We start from the raw sequence: 18,508 nt of genomic DNA on the forward strand, positions 1-18,508 counted from the left end.
TGACTGAATGTCACAAACCCACCATTGTAATGATAAGGTTGTATGTACCGGCTGGTCCGCCCTCCCGATGACATCCATTCCTAGACTCCTCCCTGGACTCCTCCCATGTGACCCAGGCCATAAAGGTAGAGTCCCCTCTTCCTCTCCTCATTTCCATAGCCTTAACCCGGGCCAGCAATCTCTAGTGTAATAAAGCCTATCGTTCCCCTCAGTCTTTGTGCATTATTGGGGAAACTGATAGTGCCCAACAACCATAGAAATAATACTTTTTTAATCCTCATTAATTCCACTTGAATATTCTCCAACTGGTGTCCTTACCACAAGGGGTGTAGAGATCTTTAAATAATAAAACTCAAGCACCTGGATAATGGTAACATTTGACTGCAGCAACTTTCTTGCAGCCTCCCCAAGGACTTCCAATATTCTTGAGTTGGAAACATTCCGTTAAACTAGTCTCGGCACCCCTGCAGCGTGTCTCATTAGACCAGATCACCATTAAGTCAGTCTTCAATTTTCTTTTAATTGGTATATTCTCCAATATTTTTTCTGCTCCCCTACAGAAGAGAAATGGTTAGACAGAACAGAAAAAGGCTTTCAGCCCACCGTGTCTGAGGAAACTATGGCACAGCTATTTACACTAATCATTGATGACCCCACATGCTCATCTATCCCCTCAGTACCACTTCAGTGAAAACAATTTAGTGTCCAGTGAACCAACCAAGCCAGAGAAAGCACATGTGGTCACAGGGAGAGCGTGCAGATTCCACACGGACAACACTAGAGATCACAATCAGTGCGGCTGTGACACAGTTGCATCATTGGTTCTGCCAAGTTGTGCAATTGAAGATCTAGAAATCTCCTTCAACAGACACTGCCAGATACAAATCTGAATCATTTCACGCCCAGAAAATATATGAGTTCTTACAACATAAAGTTGTGTTGTCTGCAGACCACATTTGCCTCATGCATTGTCCACATGTTCTCATCCAGACAAATAGGTATTTTTTCATCTGTCTGATTCAAACTGAACAAAACAATTCCTTGTGAAGGATGATCAGATTCCAAATGAACATCGAAATGTCCTAAAATTAAAACAACAAGGATTTAATATGCATGCTTACATATGTAATGCCTCTTAGATTGATGCAAGGCTTGGACAGAATGGAAATGGGAGGCTCTTTTAGTTGATGCAAGTGTCAACGTATAATTTTTATTTTAAATTTTATTTACAGCCGATTCTGTCGATTTACACACATGCTGCCCAATTACACCCAAATTAACCTATAACCCCATATATTGTGGAGGGTGGGAGGGAACTGGAACACCTGGGGAAAACATGCAGAGAAGGGGAGAATGTACAAACTCCTCACAGAGAGTGCCACAGTCGAACCCAGGACATAATAGCATTGCATTAACTGCTGTGCTAACCGTACCGTAGGTGTAAAAGAAAACGGAGTAAGAGAGTAAGGCATGACAGAAAACTTGACTCCACAACTTTGGTCAAAATGTGGAATACATTACCTTCAGCTGTGGTGGAAATAGTGCCAATGAGACCTTTAAAAGTGACTTGGATAAATATATATGACGTGGAAGTGTTTGCAAGGCTTGGGAGAGGGGACCATGGGGGATGGGGGGGGGGAACTAACAAATTGCTTCAGTGGAGAGCACGGACATGATAAGCAAATGGCCTCCTTCCATACTGCAATCATTGGATGATTCTAAAAGATATAGAGAGGATGATTGGGGTTGGGGGGGGGGAGTGGGGGGGGGGGGGCGGGAAGAGCACAAGCACAAAAGAACCTGAACCAGGGGTGTGAATGAGAAGAGTGAGAACTGCCATCACATCTGCTTCCACAACACCCCAAGGCAGCCCATTCCAGGCACCCACCACACACTGCATAAAAAAACTTGCCCCACACGTCTTTACCCCCTCCAATTTATCCTCCAGTATTTTACTTTTTTTTTACTCCAGGAAAAAGATTCTGAATGTCACTCTTTTCAATGGCTCTGGTTTTATAAACATTAGTCAGGTTTCTCCTCAGCTTCCGATGCTCAGGAAAAAACTGAGCGTTGTATCCAATTCCATGGGGATCATGTTCACAGCAGACATGTGAGTCAAAGGGCCTGTTCCTGTGCTGCATTGCTCTATGTTCCATGTTAAAACACCCCAAATTTGTTCAATCTCTCTTATAACTCATACCCACTAATCCAGACAGCATTTTGGTAAATCTCTTCTGTAATACACAAACCCAGCGGGTCACCCAAAATCCAGAGGAAGTAAAAGGCAAACATTGTTTCGAGCCTAAGCCCTCTGTCAGTTGTAAACCAAAACAGGCAGGTGCCTGAATGTCCCTTTTATCATTTTGGTTGTTTCTATAAGATCCCCATCATTCTTCTGAAATCTAGTGAATATAGTCCCAGGCAATTCAATTTCTCCTCATTGAAAACTCCGTCATCTCCAGAATGTTTGTGCAGAATATCAATGATTTAGGTCAGTGGTTTTCAAACTGCCCCCCTAGACTCACATTCCACCTTCAGTAATCCATATGCCATAGGTGTGCTGTGATTAGTAAGGGATTGCTTAAGGTAGTATGTGGGTGGGAAGGGAAGGTTGAGAACCACTGTTTTAATCATACTTAATTGACTTGTTATGTGCACAGTTTCATAACTCCAAAGGAAATGGGCCAGTGACAATTTTTATCAAGCCAAATATTTCAGTAACAATTGAGTCTAGAGCAGTGGTTCTCAATCTTCCCTTCCCACTCACATTCCATTAATAATCTTAATACATTGCTGTTAAAGAAGCCGGAGTTCTTTAGTTTTATAAGAGTACAGATAAACATGTTCTGCGAGACCAAACTCCAGATAAATTCCTCCTATGGGACACACTCAAAGTATATTTGAGAGGTAAAATAATAATTGGATACACCAAAAAAAAAAAATATATATATATATAAACATGAGGGAGGTGGATGAATTAGAACAGGAAATTACTCGTTGAGAAAATGCTTTCCAAAAATTGGGCTCAGAAGACCACTATAAGGCTCTAACAAAAAAACTGAAAAACAATATGCTCCAAACAAATAGTATGGAAAAGGCCATAATGTGGTCAAAACAAAAGTACTATGAACTGGGAGAGAGAGCCCTCAAAGACCAGTTGAAGACAGAACAGGCTTTGAGTGTGATCAATGCATGCAATCCTGAGAATGGCAGCATCTCACATAAACCAAACGAGATTAACGAGACCTTCATGGAATTCTATGAGGGTTTATATAAATCAGAATTGATGGGGGTGGGGGGTGGGGGGGTCTGATAAAGCCAGCGAGTTCCTGTACAAATTAGAGTGATCAAATTTAGACCCAGAAAAACAAGAAGGCCTAGATCTTCCTTTCACAGAAGAAGAGATAGGGAAAGCATTGAATTCACTGCAGACTAACAAGTCTCCAGGGGAGGATGGGTTTCCACCTGTTTTTTAAGGAATTGAAAGATTTACTGATGCCTGATATGTAGGTGGTAGACCAAGCAATGGAAATCCACACCCATCCAGAATCTTTTTCAACAGCAATCATTACAATGATCCTTAAAAAAGACAGATTTGCTAATGCCATCTTCTTATAGACCCATTTCACTGTTAAACACAGACTATAAGATATTGGAAAAAGCCATGACAAATAGCTTGGCAAAACATTTGCTGAAATTAATAAATAAAGACCAAACGGGCTTTGTACAAAAAAGACAGGCAGTGGATAACATTGGCAGACTGTTGAGTATAATACATTTGGCACAAACCAGAAACGAGAGAGATTTATCTGTGGCCCTGGATGTGGAAAGGCATTTGGCAGACTGGAGTGGGATTTCTTATTTTAAGTGCTGGAAAAGTTGGGGTTAGGGTCAACTTTTACAAAATTTGATAAGGGCGCTGTACCATACGCGCAGAGCCAAAATTGTGACCAATGGACACATTTGTCCAGCTTTCCCACTGACAAGATCAAGTAGATAAGGGTGCCTGCTGTCTCCAGCCCTGTTTGTACTAGCCATGGAGCTACTGGCTGAAGCCATTCACCAACATCCAGATATCAAGGGTTTTAGAGCTAGTCAAGAAGAACATAAAATCTATTTATTTCCCAATGATGTACTGATATATCTAAAAGACCCAGCAAACTCGTTGTTCAGGGTGTGCTCTACTCTGGAGGACTATGGGGAGATCTCTGGCTACAAGGTTAATTGGGGATAAGAGTGAAACCATTCACTTATTAAGGGGGATTACAGTCAATACAAGAAAAGTTATTTAAATAGGCTACAAAATGGGATTAAATACCTAGGAGTCAGAATAGTCAATAACTTGAATAATTAATATAAACTAAATTATACCCCCTTGTTTGAGAGAATTGAGGACTTAAATAAGTGGATTTCCCTGCCCATAACTTTAGTGGGCAGGGTCAATTGTGTCAAAATGAATGTGTTGCTGCTGAGACTTCATTACCTCTTCCCAACACTGCCTGTGGCGTTGCCCCAGGGATTCTTCCAAAATTTGCTCTCATGAATTGTTCATTTCTATGGAATGGAAAGGTAGTCAGGGTTTCTATGGAAAAATTGACCTGGGATTACAGTCTGGGCAGATTATGAATGCCAGACTTCAAGAAATACTTTAGGGCAGCCCAGTCGAGATACATCGCCTCACTCTTTGAAGGGGGAGGTGTACCATCCTGCGCACAAATTGACCTGCACAGGGTAGGTGAGAAGGTAGCAGAGGACTTCAATTAATAATGGAACACTAAATTTTTTCTGGGAAAACAGACAGCTCTATACTAAAACAAATAATCTTCCTTTAGAATAAAATTAACAAATATCTAGGAAACAAAGTGGGGTTGTCCCCAAAAACACCCCTGACTACAAATAGATTAATGCCATTGACAGTAAGTAACAAGATCCTGGACATCTAGTGTCCTAATATTGTCAGGTGCGTAGAGAACTTTTACGAATGGAGGCAGCTAATGTCATTTGAACAACTCACACATAAGCATGATTTATCAAATAAGACATTCCACTGCTACTGTTAGATAAGATCTTTCCTGCAGGACAAATTAGGTCCAACTACGGCCCTACCAGCGTGCAGTGACAAAGAGGCCATGATTTGAAGGGGGGGACACATGGAAGTTCATCTCGGCAATTTATTTTTTTGCTCCAAGTGAAAGGACCTAAACCAGGCCTTCACAAATCAAAGTAGAGGTGGGATTTGAACGTAGGAATAACGATTGATGAGCAGTGCTGGTTTGACCTGTGTTGGGCTGGCATAACTGCAGTCATCAATGCACGGTATAGGCTGGTGCAAAACAACTTTCTACACCAGCTGTACCTGATACCGCAAATATTGAACAGATCTAAACCAGAATTGTCAGACTAATGCTTTAGATGTGACATTGAGACAGGAACCTTTGTGCACACAACCTGGTCACATACCAAGGTGAGACCCTTTTGGGTGGAACTAGACCAAGTCCTAGGAAAAATTATAGGTAAAGAATTCCCACAAAACCCTGAGTTGTTCCTGTTGGGAAACTAATGGACATAAGACTTGCAATGAACCTGTTGAAATTCCAAATCCAATTCGTAATGATTGCATTGGCAGTGGCCAGGAAATGCCTAGCATTACCTGGAAGTCTAACTCCTGCCTGAGAATAGCACGCTGGAATGCAAAAATGCAAAGCTGTATTCCCCTGGAGAAAATTACTTATAACTTAAGAAAAAAGAATAAGACTTTAAAAAAAATTTGGCAACCATACCTAAATTCCATAGAACAATTATAGTGTGGACCATCGCGCCTCACCACCCTACCTTCCCTGTCTCTGTCTATCCCTCAATTGGTGGGGGGGGGGTCCATCCTATCCCAACCAGGAAAAGTCAAGAGAAGAAAACAGCTTGAGCACTGGCTGCTGTGACGTGACAAACCCATAAACCCCTGATATAATTTTCAAACCTTTGTTGTGAACATCCTAAATGTTGTGTGTAATTGTGGTTGGTTAAATATTAAATGTTGAAAGTGTGTGTGTGTGTGTGTGTGTGTGTGTGTGTGTGTGGAGGGGGGGGTGGGGGGGTAATGATAAGAGCTTGAACTCTGCAGAAAAATGATTATTGTAAATTGTAGTCAATGCTAATACTGTTAACATTAACACTGATAATGCTGATAAACAGTTTTGTTTGAAAAATCAGAAATAAAATATTCAAAAGAAAAGTGGCATGTGAGCTTAGGGGGCAGTTTGAAAACCATTGATTGAGATGAAAATGTAAATAGCATAATTGGCAAGTTAGCAGATGACACTAGAGTAGCTGGTATCATAGATAGCGAAGATGGTTACCAAAAATTGCAGCAGGTTCTTGATTGATTGGACAGCTGGTCAGAGGAATAGTTGTTTGAATCTCGGGCAGAGAAATGTCAGGTGTTGCATTTTCAGAAGTCGAACATAGGTAGAACTTACAGTTAATGGTAGGGATCTGGGAAGTATTTTAGAGTAATGGGATCCAGGAGTCCATGTACATAATATGACAGAGTATATAGAAATGTTTTGGGGAGATAAATTGGGAAAGGTTTGTTAGAGTAGGTTACAAACAAACATTTTAAAACAGATCCTATTTAAAATACTGGAGCTCTGCCCCAAGCTAGACATGTAGGGGCCAACAGTCTTTGCAAGAGCATTGGAGAGTGCCCAAGAGACTTCACTAATAGATTATTGTTTACAAAAAGGCAACATATGAAACATCTTGTCAGCCACCTTTTCTCTGGAGCAGAGCTTGCTGTTCTAAGAGGATCATGTGGTCAAACAGGCTTTGTCTCTGTGTGAGAGAGAGATAGAGACAGACAGAGATCACTTCTACAGTGTTACAGCCAATAACAGCAGCTCAGACTGGAACAGGACAAGCTGGAAAGCTTGTGGAAAGCCCCATTTAGAAGATGGATTTGCAAGTGCTTTGTTCAGCCTGGTCAAAGCCCTTGTGGTTCATGCAAGAGGAGAGAACTGGCTATCTGATGTTTCACTTGGAATAAGGGAAACAAAAAGGTACTCTGTGGTGACCTGAAAGAAAGAGGTTATCATCTGGAGAACCCTGAAGGGGGCAAGTTTCATCAGCAAGACAGTGGAGTGGCTGATTTAAAAAAAATCAGTTGTGGGTGTCCTGGAACAACAAATCTCTCTTTGAAAACTGACAAGAACCTTCCTGAGCGACAACCATTTTCTTTTCAAACACCAAAGCCTGGTGAACTCTATAAATGTTAAATTCTGTGCACAGTATAAGAATTTCCTGCAACCAGTGAACTTGTAGGAATGAGAAATGAGATTGGACTGTGAACCAAAGAACTTTTCTGAACTTACACACACACTACATACACGTGCACTTAGAATTAAAAGGGGGTTAAGTTAGGTTAAGTAAATCAATAGTGATAAGTTAAAGTTTGATTCTATTTTCATGTTTAAAGATAATTAAAAGCAACTTTTGTTTAAGTAACCATTTGTCTTGGTGAATATCTATTGCTGCTGGGTTTTGGGGTCCTCTGGGCTCGTAAAAAGGCTTTTGGCACATTGGGCTTCATTAGTGTGATTGTTGAGTACAGAAGTTGGGAGGTCATTATTTTTTTTAGAACACTGCAGCACAGTACAGGCCCTTCAGCCTTTGATGTTTTTCTATATAATTCTACAAAAAAGAATACAAAACCCTTCCTACTTCATAACACTTTATTTTTCTTTCATCCTTGTGTCTAAGAGTCTCTTAAATGCCCTAATTGTTCCAGCCTCCACCACCATTGCTGGCAAGGCATTCCAGGCACATACACCTCTGTAAAAAAGCTTACCCCGATGTCTCCCCTAAATTTTCCTCCCTTGACTTTGTACTTATGTTCTGTGGTGTTTGCTATCCTGCCCTCAGGATAAGGCACTGGCTGTCCACCTTATTTATGCTTCTGATGTACCATCTAGTGTCACGATATTGTGAAACTATCAGGCTTTTATTAACTAAAGACAAGAACTACCATCGACCTTATTGACTGATCGAAGCAAACAGAAAGGGGAACATTCAAGGGGCTATTGGATAGGATCAATCTCAGGAGGTGTGTCCAGCTGGCAGCAGCCGGTCATGGCACAACATTGGTTTACCACAGCCTCTTGGAACCTTGTAGAACTCTGTTAAATCTCCTCTCATCCTTCTTCGCTCCAAAGAGAAATGTTCCATAGGATATGTGGTTATACAAGACATTTATGAGGCCTCATTTGGAGTATTGTGTTCAGTTTTGATCACTGTGCTCTAGAAAACATGTTGTCAAGATGGAGAGGGTGCAGAAAGTTTGAGCAGAAAGAGTAAGAGAGTAAGTGAAGACTAGTGGGAATTGGAGTGAGAAGATATGAGGGTGTATGATGTGAGAAAATTGTTTTTCATCAGAGAATGGTGAACATGTAGAACTCACTGTGTGAGTTGGAAACAGATCATTCAGATTTTAGAGGCATTTGAGTTAAAATAATTGACAGAACTATATTGTAAAAGCAGAGGAGTAGACCGATTGGATTGTACTGTCGAGGCTGGAATAAACTAGGATGTCAAAGTTGACATCCTCACACATAATCTGGATTGATAATCCTTCTGCTTAATCATTTGTGGTAATTCCACAAATATTAATCTTCACTTTCTGGGGACTTCAGAAGGGTGGTAACTGATCATTTGGTTGTTATGTATTTAGTAACATGTTGTTCAGAAGGAAGGACAGGCAAATAAGGGTGGTGAGCAATGCAGGAACTAGCAGAGTATGACGTTTTTTGTGATTAGGAAAATGCACTTGTGTAACTCTCAATATGAGAAAAGATGTCACAGGAAATAATCCACATTATTTCCAAGAAATGCTTAGTTGCTCCCTAATAACCCTGGAAAAGGCATTGATACTTAGGCTTAAATGGAAGTGTGCTTTCCAAAAGTAGGTCTCCATTTCAATTACACAGCAATGCTGGAGGAACTCAGCTGGTCTCCCTGAGTCCATTGATGTTTTGGACCTGAGGCCTTCTTCAAGGTAGATGGAAAGAAGTGGAAGGCATCTGAATAAAGATTGAAAAATGGCATGGGGTGAAGTTCAAACCAAATGTGTTAATTGGATATGATAAGAGGAGAGGTGAGAATTGATTTTAGCTTTGTGAAAGAAAAGAAGAGAGAGAGACAGACAGACAGACTGAGGGGAAAGGTGACAGTAGAAGAAGCGAGGGGGGGGAGTGTTTCATGGAACCCAGAGAATTCAATGTTAATGCCATCCGGTTGTCCAGACTGAAGATGAGGTGTGGTTCCTTCAATCTGCGGGTAGTCTCAGTCTGGCAGTTCATGAAACCATGGATAGACATCAACAAGGGAATGGGACCACTTTTGGCTGTTGGTCTGGACTCCACCCCTTGCTATTCCTCAATCTTTATTCAGATGCCTTCTTTTTTTTGTGCTTATATATTGACCAGTAACATATTTTTATCTCCTATGGATGGTGTGAGAACGGCTGAGTTCCTCCCGCATTTCTGTGTGTTTTTACTACCATCCCAGTGTCTGCAGACTTTTTTGTTTTATACTGTTGGTAGCACACAGATTGCAAAAGCAGGGCAAAGATGAGAGATTGTGAACTTTATTCTGTGGCTACCTCATTTCAAAATTTCATACTCAGTGTTCAAAAGGGTGCTTTCTGTGTTTTCAATCAAGATCGAGTAACAACCTTTGCAGGTGTAAAAGATGTAAAAATATTCATTATCACTGAGGATTGGCTGCATTTTTCTACTCAAAGTTGCAAATTTTTCATGAGAATTATATTTTTATTCTCACCTGACGTGCAGGCTCCAAAGTGAGAGAACCTTCCCTTCTTTCGCTGACATTCGTAACTTTTCAGCTGGCAGTAGGAACGAAAAGTTCTATTGGTGCTTGAGCAGACTGGACTTCCTGTCTTTGGACACTGATAAGGCAGCTTGCAGATGCACACTCCATGAAGACACTTTTCCCAAGGTTGACAGAAGACTTTATAACAGGACTTGGAAGTGTACTGTTTAATTAAACAATTCTCAGAATATCTTTGATGGTGAATGACTGAATCGTCCGAAGTCTGTTATAATAAGATGAAAAATTAGTATTGTAATGAGGCCAGAGGATCCCAAAACCCAGCAGTAATAGATATTCAGCAAGACAAATGGATACTTAAACAAGCTTTTAATCATCTTTAAACATGAAAACAGAATCACATTTTAACTTAACTAACCTAGCTTAACACCCTTCTAATCCTAAGCGCATGTGTGTGTAATGTGTGTGTAAGTTTAGAAAAGTTCTTTGGTTCACAGTCCAATCTCACTTCTCATTCCTCCAAGTTCACTGGTTGCAGGAAATTCTTATACTGTGCACAGAATTTAACATTGATAGAGTTCACCAGGCTTTGGTGCTTGAAAGGTAAATGGTTACCGCTCAGGAAGGTTCTTGTTGGTTTTCAAAGAGAGATTTGTTGTTCCAGGACACACACAACTGATACTTTTTTAATTAACACTCCAGTGTCTTGCTGATGAAACTTGCCCTTTCAGGGTTTTACAGATGATAACCTCTTTCTTTCAGGTCACCACAGAGTACTTTTTGTTTCCCTTATTCCAAGTGAAACATTAGACAGCCATTCCTCTCCTCTTGCATGAACCACAAGGGCTTTGACCAGGCCATCTTCCAAATGGGGCTTTCCACAAGCTTTCCAGCTTGTCCTGTTCCAGTCCCAGCTACTTCTGCTGGCTGTAACACTGTAGAAGTGATCTGTATGTCTCTCTCTCTCTTAGAGAGAAAGACTGTTTGATTCTTTCTGCTTGCAAAACCACATGACTCTCTTAAAACAACAAGTGCTCTTGCAGACAATCTGTGGCTCTGACAAGATCTTTCATCTGTTGCCTTTTGTAAACAACAATCCATTAGTGAAGTCTCTTGAGCACTCTTCAAATCTCTTGCAAAAGCTGTGGAGCCAATATGTCTATCATTAGCGGAGCTCTAGTATTTCAAATAAGATCTGTTTTAAAGTGTTTGTATGTAACCTACTCTAACAAACCTTTCCCAATTTATCTCCCAAAAACATACTATATACTCTGTCACACCTTCCCCCTTTAAAGGAATTTTAACTCGAGATAACAATACATGTTATATTAAAGTAACCCAATATTGAGAGCATTTCGATATGATCGATTTTAACATCTTGACAAACAATCTATCACATTATTTGTATCTCTAATATGATTAATTGTCAGATTATATTCTTGTAGTATTAAACTCCAGTTCAACAATCTTCTGTTTTTATTCTTCATTTTATTCAAAAACACCAGAGGATTGTGGTCAGTAAATATCACAATTGGTTCATGAGAGGTACTGAGATATACATCAAAATTCTGCAGAGCAAATATTATAGATAACAGTTCTTTTTCAATATTGTAATAGTTTCCTTGATGAACATTGAATTTTTTTGAAAAGTAGGCAACTGGATGCTCAATTTCATTATGTTTTTGTAATAAAACTGCACCTACTGCTCCCTCACTGGCATCCACTGCTAAAGAAAATGGTCTGTCAAAATCAGGAGATTTTAACACAGGGCAATGGCATAACATCTTAAATTTTCTAAAGTTGCCTGACACACTTTAGTCCACACAAATTTCTCCCCTTTCTTCATAAGATTGGTTAAAGGAAGAGCAAAATTTCTGCAAAATTTCCTATAATATCCTGCCAGTCCTAAAAATCTTCTCACTGCTTTCTTGCCATTGGGAATAGGAAATTCAGAAATTGCATTCACCTTAGCTTGAATAGGTGCAACTTTGCCATGACCAAAGTATATTACAGTGGCATTTGCAAATTGATTTTTTGATAAATTAACAGTTAAGTTTGCTTTGGATAATCTTGCAAACAATTTGTCAAATTGCCTTAGATGTTCTTCCCATGTGTCACTTTATGTGTCCAATTCATCAATATAAGCATCTGTATGTTTTAACCCTTGGATTACTGAATTAATCATCCTTTGGAATGTTGCGGGGCATTTTTCTTGCCAAAAGGTAACACATTATACTCATATAAACCAAATGGAATTACAAAAGCTGAAGTATTCTTTCCTCTCTTGGTTAAAGGCACACACCAGTAACTCTTCAACAAATCCAACTTAGTAAGAAATTTCGTTTACCCAATTTTATCAATATAATCAACTATTCTTGGAATAGGATAAGCATCTGTTTTAGTTACTGAATTAACCTTCCTGTAATCTGTACAGAACCTAACAGTTCCATCTAGTTTTGGTACCAAAATACAAGGAGAACTCCAATCTGAGTTTGAAGGTCTAATAATATCATTTCTCAACATATATTCCATCTCCTGATCCATGATTTTACTCTTCTAATTGTTTATTCTATATGGGTGTTGTTTTATGGGACTTGCTTCTCCTACATTTACGTCATTATAAATCACTAATGTCCTTTTCGGCACATCAGGAAACAAATTTGTATATTTCAAAATTAATTATTTCAACTGCATCTGTTCTTGTGACTTAAGATGGCCTAACATTTCCTCCAAATTTTCCAAAATCGCTGAGTTAGACAGGCACACAGGAACCATGGTTTCTTTAAGGTTACCTTCACAAGATTCTGTTTCCATAATCTTATGATCCACAACTCCTCAACCCTGTCAACAATTAACACCTCTAATACAGATTGTTCTCCACTACCCTTATCCTCATAATAAGGTTTCAACATATTTATGTGACAAATCTGAGTTTTATTCCTTTGATCTGGAGCGTTAACAATATAGTTAACATCATTCAGTTTTGATTTAACTGTGTATGGTCCAGAAAATCTAGCTCTCAAAGGATTGTCATGTGTTGGGAAACAAAATCAAAACTTTACTTCCTGTCTTAAAATTCTGTCAAATAAACGCTTCATTTTACCCTTAGCCATTTCTAAATTCTCTTGAGTAAAAGTCCACACTTTTTGTAACCTATCTTTAAATTTAGAAACATAATCCAGAAGTTCAACTGCACACCCCCATTAACCCACTGTTCTTTTATCATCATTAAAAATCCTCTAACCTGATGTCCAAACACAATTTCAAAAGGGCTCCTGCATAGCCTCCCTTGCTGCAAATAACAATAAGTGAATACCTTTGTCCCAATCTTTTCCATTCTCCAGACAATAAATCCTCATCATATTTTTAAGAGTAGAATGAAATCTTTCTAAAGCTCCCTAAGATTCAGGATGGTTCGCAGATGAAGTGATCTGTTTTATTCCCAACTCATAAATCAATTGCTGAAACAACCCAGACATAAAGTTATTCACTCTGGATCTCTTTAGGTAATCCAAAAACTGAAAAATCTTTTCAGAGCCTCTACCACCGTTTTGGGTTTAATATTCCTTAATGGTATACCCTTCTGGAAATCTCAACACTGTACACATAATTGTTAATGTATTGATTTCCAGACTTAGTTTTAGGCAGGGGACCCACACAATCCACAATAACCCTAGTGAAAGGTTCCCCAATAACAGGAATACATTGTAATGGAGCACTGGAGGACCCTGGTTAGATTTCCACACAACTTGACAAATGTGACATGTCCGTCCAGCACCAATTTACATCATCCTTTCTCAAACTAGGCCAAAAAAATTGTCTCAAAATCTTATTCATAGTTTTCTTTACACAAAGATGACCACCCAAAGGAGTACTGTGGGCTAGATTTAAAATTTCATTGCAGTAATTTCTAGGAACAACCACCTGATGAATTACCCCCCCCCCCCCCACTCTTCATTAGCAGGAATATCAAGAGGTCTCCATTTTCTCATCAGCAATTCACCCTTCAAGTAATATCCACAAGCCATTTCTTTAATCTCCTGTTCACTTACTGCTTTGTCCCTTAAGTCAACAAGATCTGTATCTGTTTTCTGTTGGTGAATTAACTCTTTCCTTGACAAAGATAAATCCTTACTCTCACAATTACCCTGCTCTTTCAGAAGCACTGGGCAAGTTTCTATCAACTGGATCTTCTTCAGCTCTCATCGTTTTCTTATCCAAAGACCTTGTTACAGCACATGCAGGATATATCTCACAATCCTCTTTAACCTCATCCTTACTAAGCCAGTTTGTTAATCTCAAAACTGACCCAACTTTATCCTCTGCCAAATCATTCCCTAATAAAAACGAGACCCCCTGCATGGGTAACTTTGAAATGACTCCTACTACAACAGGTCCTTCAACTAATTCTGCATTTAGCACAATGTTGTGAAGAGATATTAACTCGACCTCACCTCCAACATCTTTAATCAAAGTTGTCTCCCCTGTGTAAGTCTGTTGATCCACAGTTAAAACACATTCCAACAACAGTGACTTAGCAGCCACAGTATCTCTAAGAATTGTAGCTGGATCCTGTGATTCTCCCTCCTTTACTGAAACCAAGCCCTCTGATGCAAAAGGTTTTAAAACATCCATGACACCCTTACCAGGTTTGGAACATCTGCTATCCTTAAATTCAACTGTCTAAATACATGCTTCTGGTAAAACCTCCTTTTCTCATCTCTTTTTCAATACTAGACAATTCACAATAAAATGACCACGTTTCTAACAAAAATGACATACAAAAACCAGAAGTTCTGTCCTTTCCCGCTTTCCCATCATCTTTTCTCTTAACATTCTCTCCAGACTTAATTTCATGTTTACTAGTCTCTCCACATTAACCTTCTGAACAGGCTTATTAATCTGTTCCACATTAACTCTCTGAAAATTCTTACTAGTCTGAAATGTATTTTTGTGAATTAGAGCAAATTTGTCTACTAATCTTGCTGTTTGCCACCACTTCCCCACATCTCTCTCATCCAAGTATAATTTAATCTCATTTGGAACACACCTTTTAATTCCCTCAATTAATATCAATTCTCTCAATTTGTCAAAATCATTATTTATTATTTTTGAGGTGCACCAAAGGTCAAACTATACAGATTTTTTTCAGAGCAAAATCCATGTAAGATTGATTTCATGTTTTCACCAAACTCCTAAATTTTTGTTTATATGTTTCTGAAACCAACACATAAGCTTTCAATACTGCTTGCTTCTTCTTCTTTGGCTTGGCTTCGCGGACGAAGATTTATGGAGGGGGTAAAAAGTCCACGTCAGCTGCAGGCTCGTTTGTGGCTGACAAGTCCGATGCGGGACAGGCAGACACGATTGCAGCGGTTGCAAGGGAAAATTGGTTGGTTGGGGTTGGGTGTTGGGTTTTTCCTCCTTTGCCTTTTGTCAGTGAGGTGGGCTCTGCGGTCTTCTTCAAAGGAGGTTGCTGCCCGCCAAACTGTGAGGCGCCAAGATGCACGGTTTGAGGCGTTATCAGCCCACTGGCGGTGGTCAATGTGGCAGGCACCAAGAGATTTCTTTAGGCAGTCCTTGTACCTTTTCTTTGGTGCACCTCTGTCACGGTGGCCAGTGGAGAGCTCGCCATATAACACGATCTTGGGAAGGCGATGGTCCTCCATTCTGGAGACGTGACCCATCCAGCGCAGCTGGATCTTCAGCAGCGTGGACTCGATGCTGTCGACCTCTGCCATCTCGAGTACTTCGACGTTAGGGGTGTAAGCGCTCCAATGGATGTTGAGGATGGAGCGGAGACAACGCTGGTGGAAGCGTTCTAGGAGCCGTAGGTGGTGCCGGTAGAGGACCCATGATTCGGAGCCGAACAGGAGTGTGGGTATGACAACGGCTCTGTATACGCTTATCTTTGTGAGGTTTTTCAGTTGGTTGTTTTTCCAGACTTTTGTGTAGTCTTCCAATGGCGCTATTTGCCTTGGCGAGTCTGTTGTCTATCTCATTGTCGATCCTTGCATCTGATGAAATGGTGCAGCCGAGATAGGTAAACTGGTTGACCGTTTTGAGTTTTGTGTGCCCGATGGAGATGTGGGGGGGCTGGTAGTCATGGTGGGGAGCTGGCTGATGGAGGACCTCAGTTTTCTTCAGGCTGACTTCCAGGCCAAACAGTATCATAATTTACCACTTGCTCTGTTGTCAAACTAGAGTGTGCAATTTGTCCTTTTCCTTTCAATACACTTTGGAGCATAAGAGGCCATTTTTATTGTGGTCAAATTGAGCTTTCAGCCATCTTTTCAAAAAGCTGAAAATATATATCCATATCTCCCTCATCAAAAGGAGGAACTAAATTTACCTCTTTACTAGCCAAAAACCTCTCCCCAGGAGTTACAGCCTCAATTCTCTTACTTCTCTCCATCTCAGTTTTTAACTTCTCTCATTGAAACCGTCTGTCCCTTTCAATCTTTACTGTCATATTTTCTTTGTCTTTCATCATCCTCCCTGTTTCTCAGCTTCTCTAACTCATATTTTCTCCTTTTTTCAGTTTGGTCTGACTCATATTGTCTCTGTTTCTCAGCCTCCAACACTCTCCATTTCTCTCTTTCTTCTTCCACCCTCAATTTCTCCAATTCAAATTGCAATTCAACAGATCTATCCTCTGGAAAATTTTCTAAGTCTTTCTCAACAAATTTTCCCTCAGCTATATAATATTTCACTATAATCCTCTTTATTTTTATTTTCCTCATCCAATGCTTGACTTCAGTCAGTTTTAATGCCTTAGAAATAACCATCAGTTCCTCTTTTCTCTTGCTCTGCAGCTCTGCAGGTGATGGTTGTGACAAAAATGTATCAACATCCATTGCTGCTGTTTTTCCACACACAAGCTTTAAATTAGCTTGAAAAAAACCCCAATTAACTAATAAATCACAAAAACTTCAATTTTCAGTCCGAAAGGATGAGCCCCCATAAAATGTGATCAGCCCAGATGACCCCAAAACCCAGCAGTAATAGATATTCAGCAAGACAAATGGATACTTAAACAAAAGTTGCTTTTAATTATCTTTAAACATGAAAACAGAATCACACTTTAACTTATCTTAACTAACTAACTTAACCTTCTAATTCTAAGCGCATGTGAGTGTAATGTGTGTATAAGTTCAGAAAAGTTCTTTGGTTCACAGTCCAATCTCACTTCTCATTCCTCCAAGTTCACTGGTTGCAGGCAATTCTTATACTGTGCACAGAATTTAACATTTATAAAGTTCACCAAGCTTTGGTGCTTGAAAGGTAAATGGTTACTGCTCAGGAAGGTTCTTGTCGGTTTTCGGAGAGAGATTTGTTGTTTCAGGACATCCACAACTGATATACTTCCATCAGACACTTCAGTGTCTTGCTGACAAAACTTGCCCTTTCAGTGTTTTACAGATGATAACCTCTTCCTTTCAGGACACCACAGAGTACTTTTTGTTTCCCTTATTCTAAGTGAAACATTAGACAGCCAGTCCTCTCCTCTTGCATGAACCACAAGGGCTTTGACCAGGTCATCTTCCAAATGGGGCTTTCCACAAGCTTGCCAGCATGTCCTGTTCCAGTCCCAGCTACTTCTGCTGGCTGTAACACTGTAGAAGTGATCTGTATGTATGTGTGTGTCTCTCTCTCTCTCTCTCTCTCTCTCTCTCTCTCTCTCTCTCAGAGAGAAAGACTGTTTGACTCTCTCTGCTTGCAAAACCACATGAGCCTCTTAAAACAACAAGTTCTCTAGCAAACAATCTGCGGCTCCAACAAGATCTTTCATCTGTTGCCTTTTGTAAACAACAATCCATTAGTGAAGTCTCTTGAGCACTCTTCAAATCTCTTGCAAAAGCTGTGGAGCCGAAATGTCTATCATTAGCAGGGCTCCAGTATTTCAAATAAGATCTGTTTTAAAGTGTTTGTATGTAACCTACTCTAACAAACCTTTCCCAAAAACATATCTATATACTCTGTCACAGTATCATCAATGTTTTAAACTATGAGCTCTTCCCCCCACCTCCCCCCCCACCCCCCACCTCTCCCCTCATGAAGACTTCAGTTACATGCTAATTTAGCATGGCTCAGAGTTTGAAAAGAAATGGAAGTCCTGCAACTGATATGCTTATAGCATGGACCTCCTCCAATCAACCTTTGGCTCACTGAGAAGCTATTTGCATGCAAACATGAGGAGCAGTAACTCTGATGTAAAAGCAAAGGTAACATTGTTGATTATCATCAAGGAATCACAAATCATTCTTGGTATCATTACACCTTTAAGTTTAGGAAGATTGTGCCATCTTAGAGCTCCTATTAGTAACCCATGTCCATGGATTGTTGTAGAATGTGACATGCAGTGTGAGTAGGTCACTCAAGAGCAAGTGCATGACACACATCTGAAAACAAATGTTGAACTTCAGCAAAACAATGAAACCAGACAGGAAATTGGAAAAAAATATTGAACTGATCAGCAGAGGAGTGTTCTGCATTGGGCTTTAATTGTCATGGATCCTCACTTAGGATCCACCAAACTAATGATGTGAAATCTTCATCCTCGATCTCTCCACATTTGAAAGGAACTAGGTGCAGAAGTGACTAGTTTTATGAGCAGCAACGTCATATAACCATAACCATATCACCGTTTACAGCACGGAAACAGGCCACG

At 39.9% G+C, this 18,508-nt stretch overlaps 1 protein-coding gene across 3 annotated transcripts in view; it reads right to left on the reverse strand.

Annotated features, from left to right (window-relative positions):
* cfi (complement factor I) overlaps positions 1-18,508 on the reverse strand; it is a 104,591-nt gene that overhangs the window by 55,189 nt on the left and 30,894 nt on the right. For all 3 annotated transcript variants that reach the window (XM_069926660.1, XM_069926659.1, XM_069926658.1), the window contains 3 exons: positions 9,829-10,102; positions 926-1,082; positions 361-554 (listed from right to left, as the gene is read on the reverse strand). In XM_069926660.1, coding sequence (XP_069782761.1) covers positions 361-554; positions 926-1,082; positions 9,829-10,102 — 625 coding nt within the window. The remainder of the gene's footprint in view (positions 1-360; positions 555-925; positions 1,083-9,828; positions 10,103-18,508) is intronic.

Source organism: Narcine bancroftii, chromosome 3, assembly GCF_036971445.1.
Source record: "Narcine bancroftii isolate sNarBan1 chromosome 3, sNarBan1.hap1, whole genome shotgun sequence".
NCBI classification, from domain to species: domain Eukaryota; kingdom Metazoa; phylum Chordata; class Chondrichthyes; order Torpediniformes; family Narcinidae; genus Narcine; species Narcine bancroftii.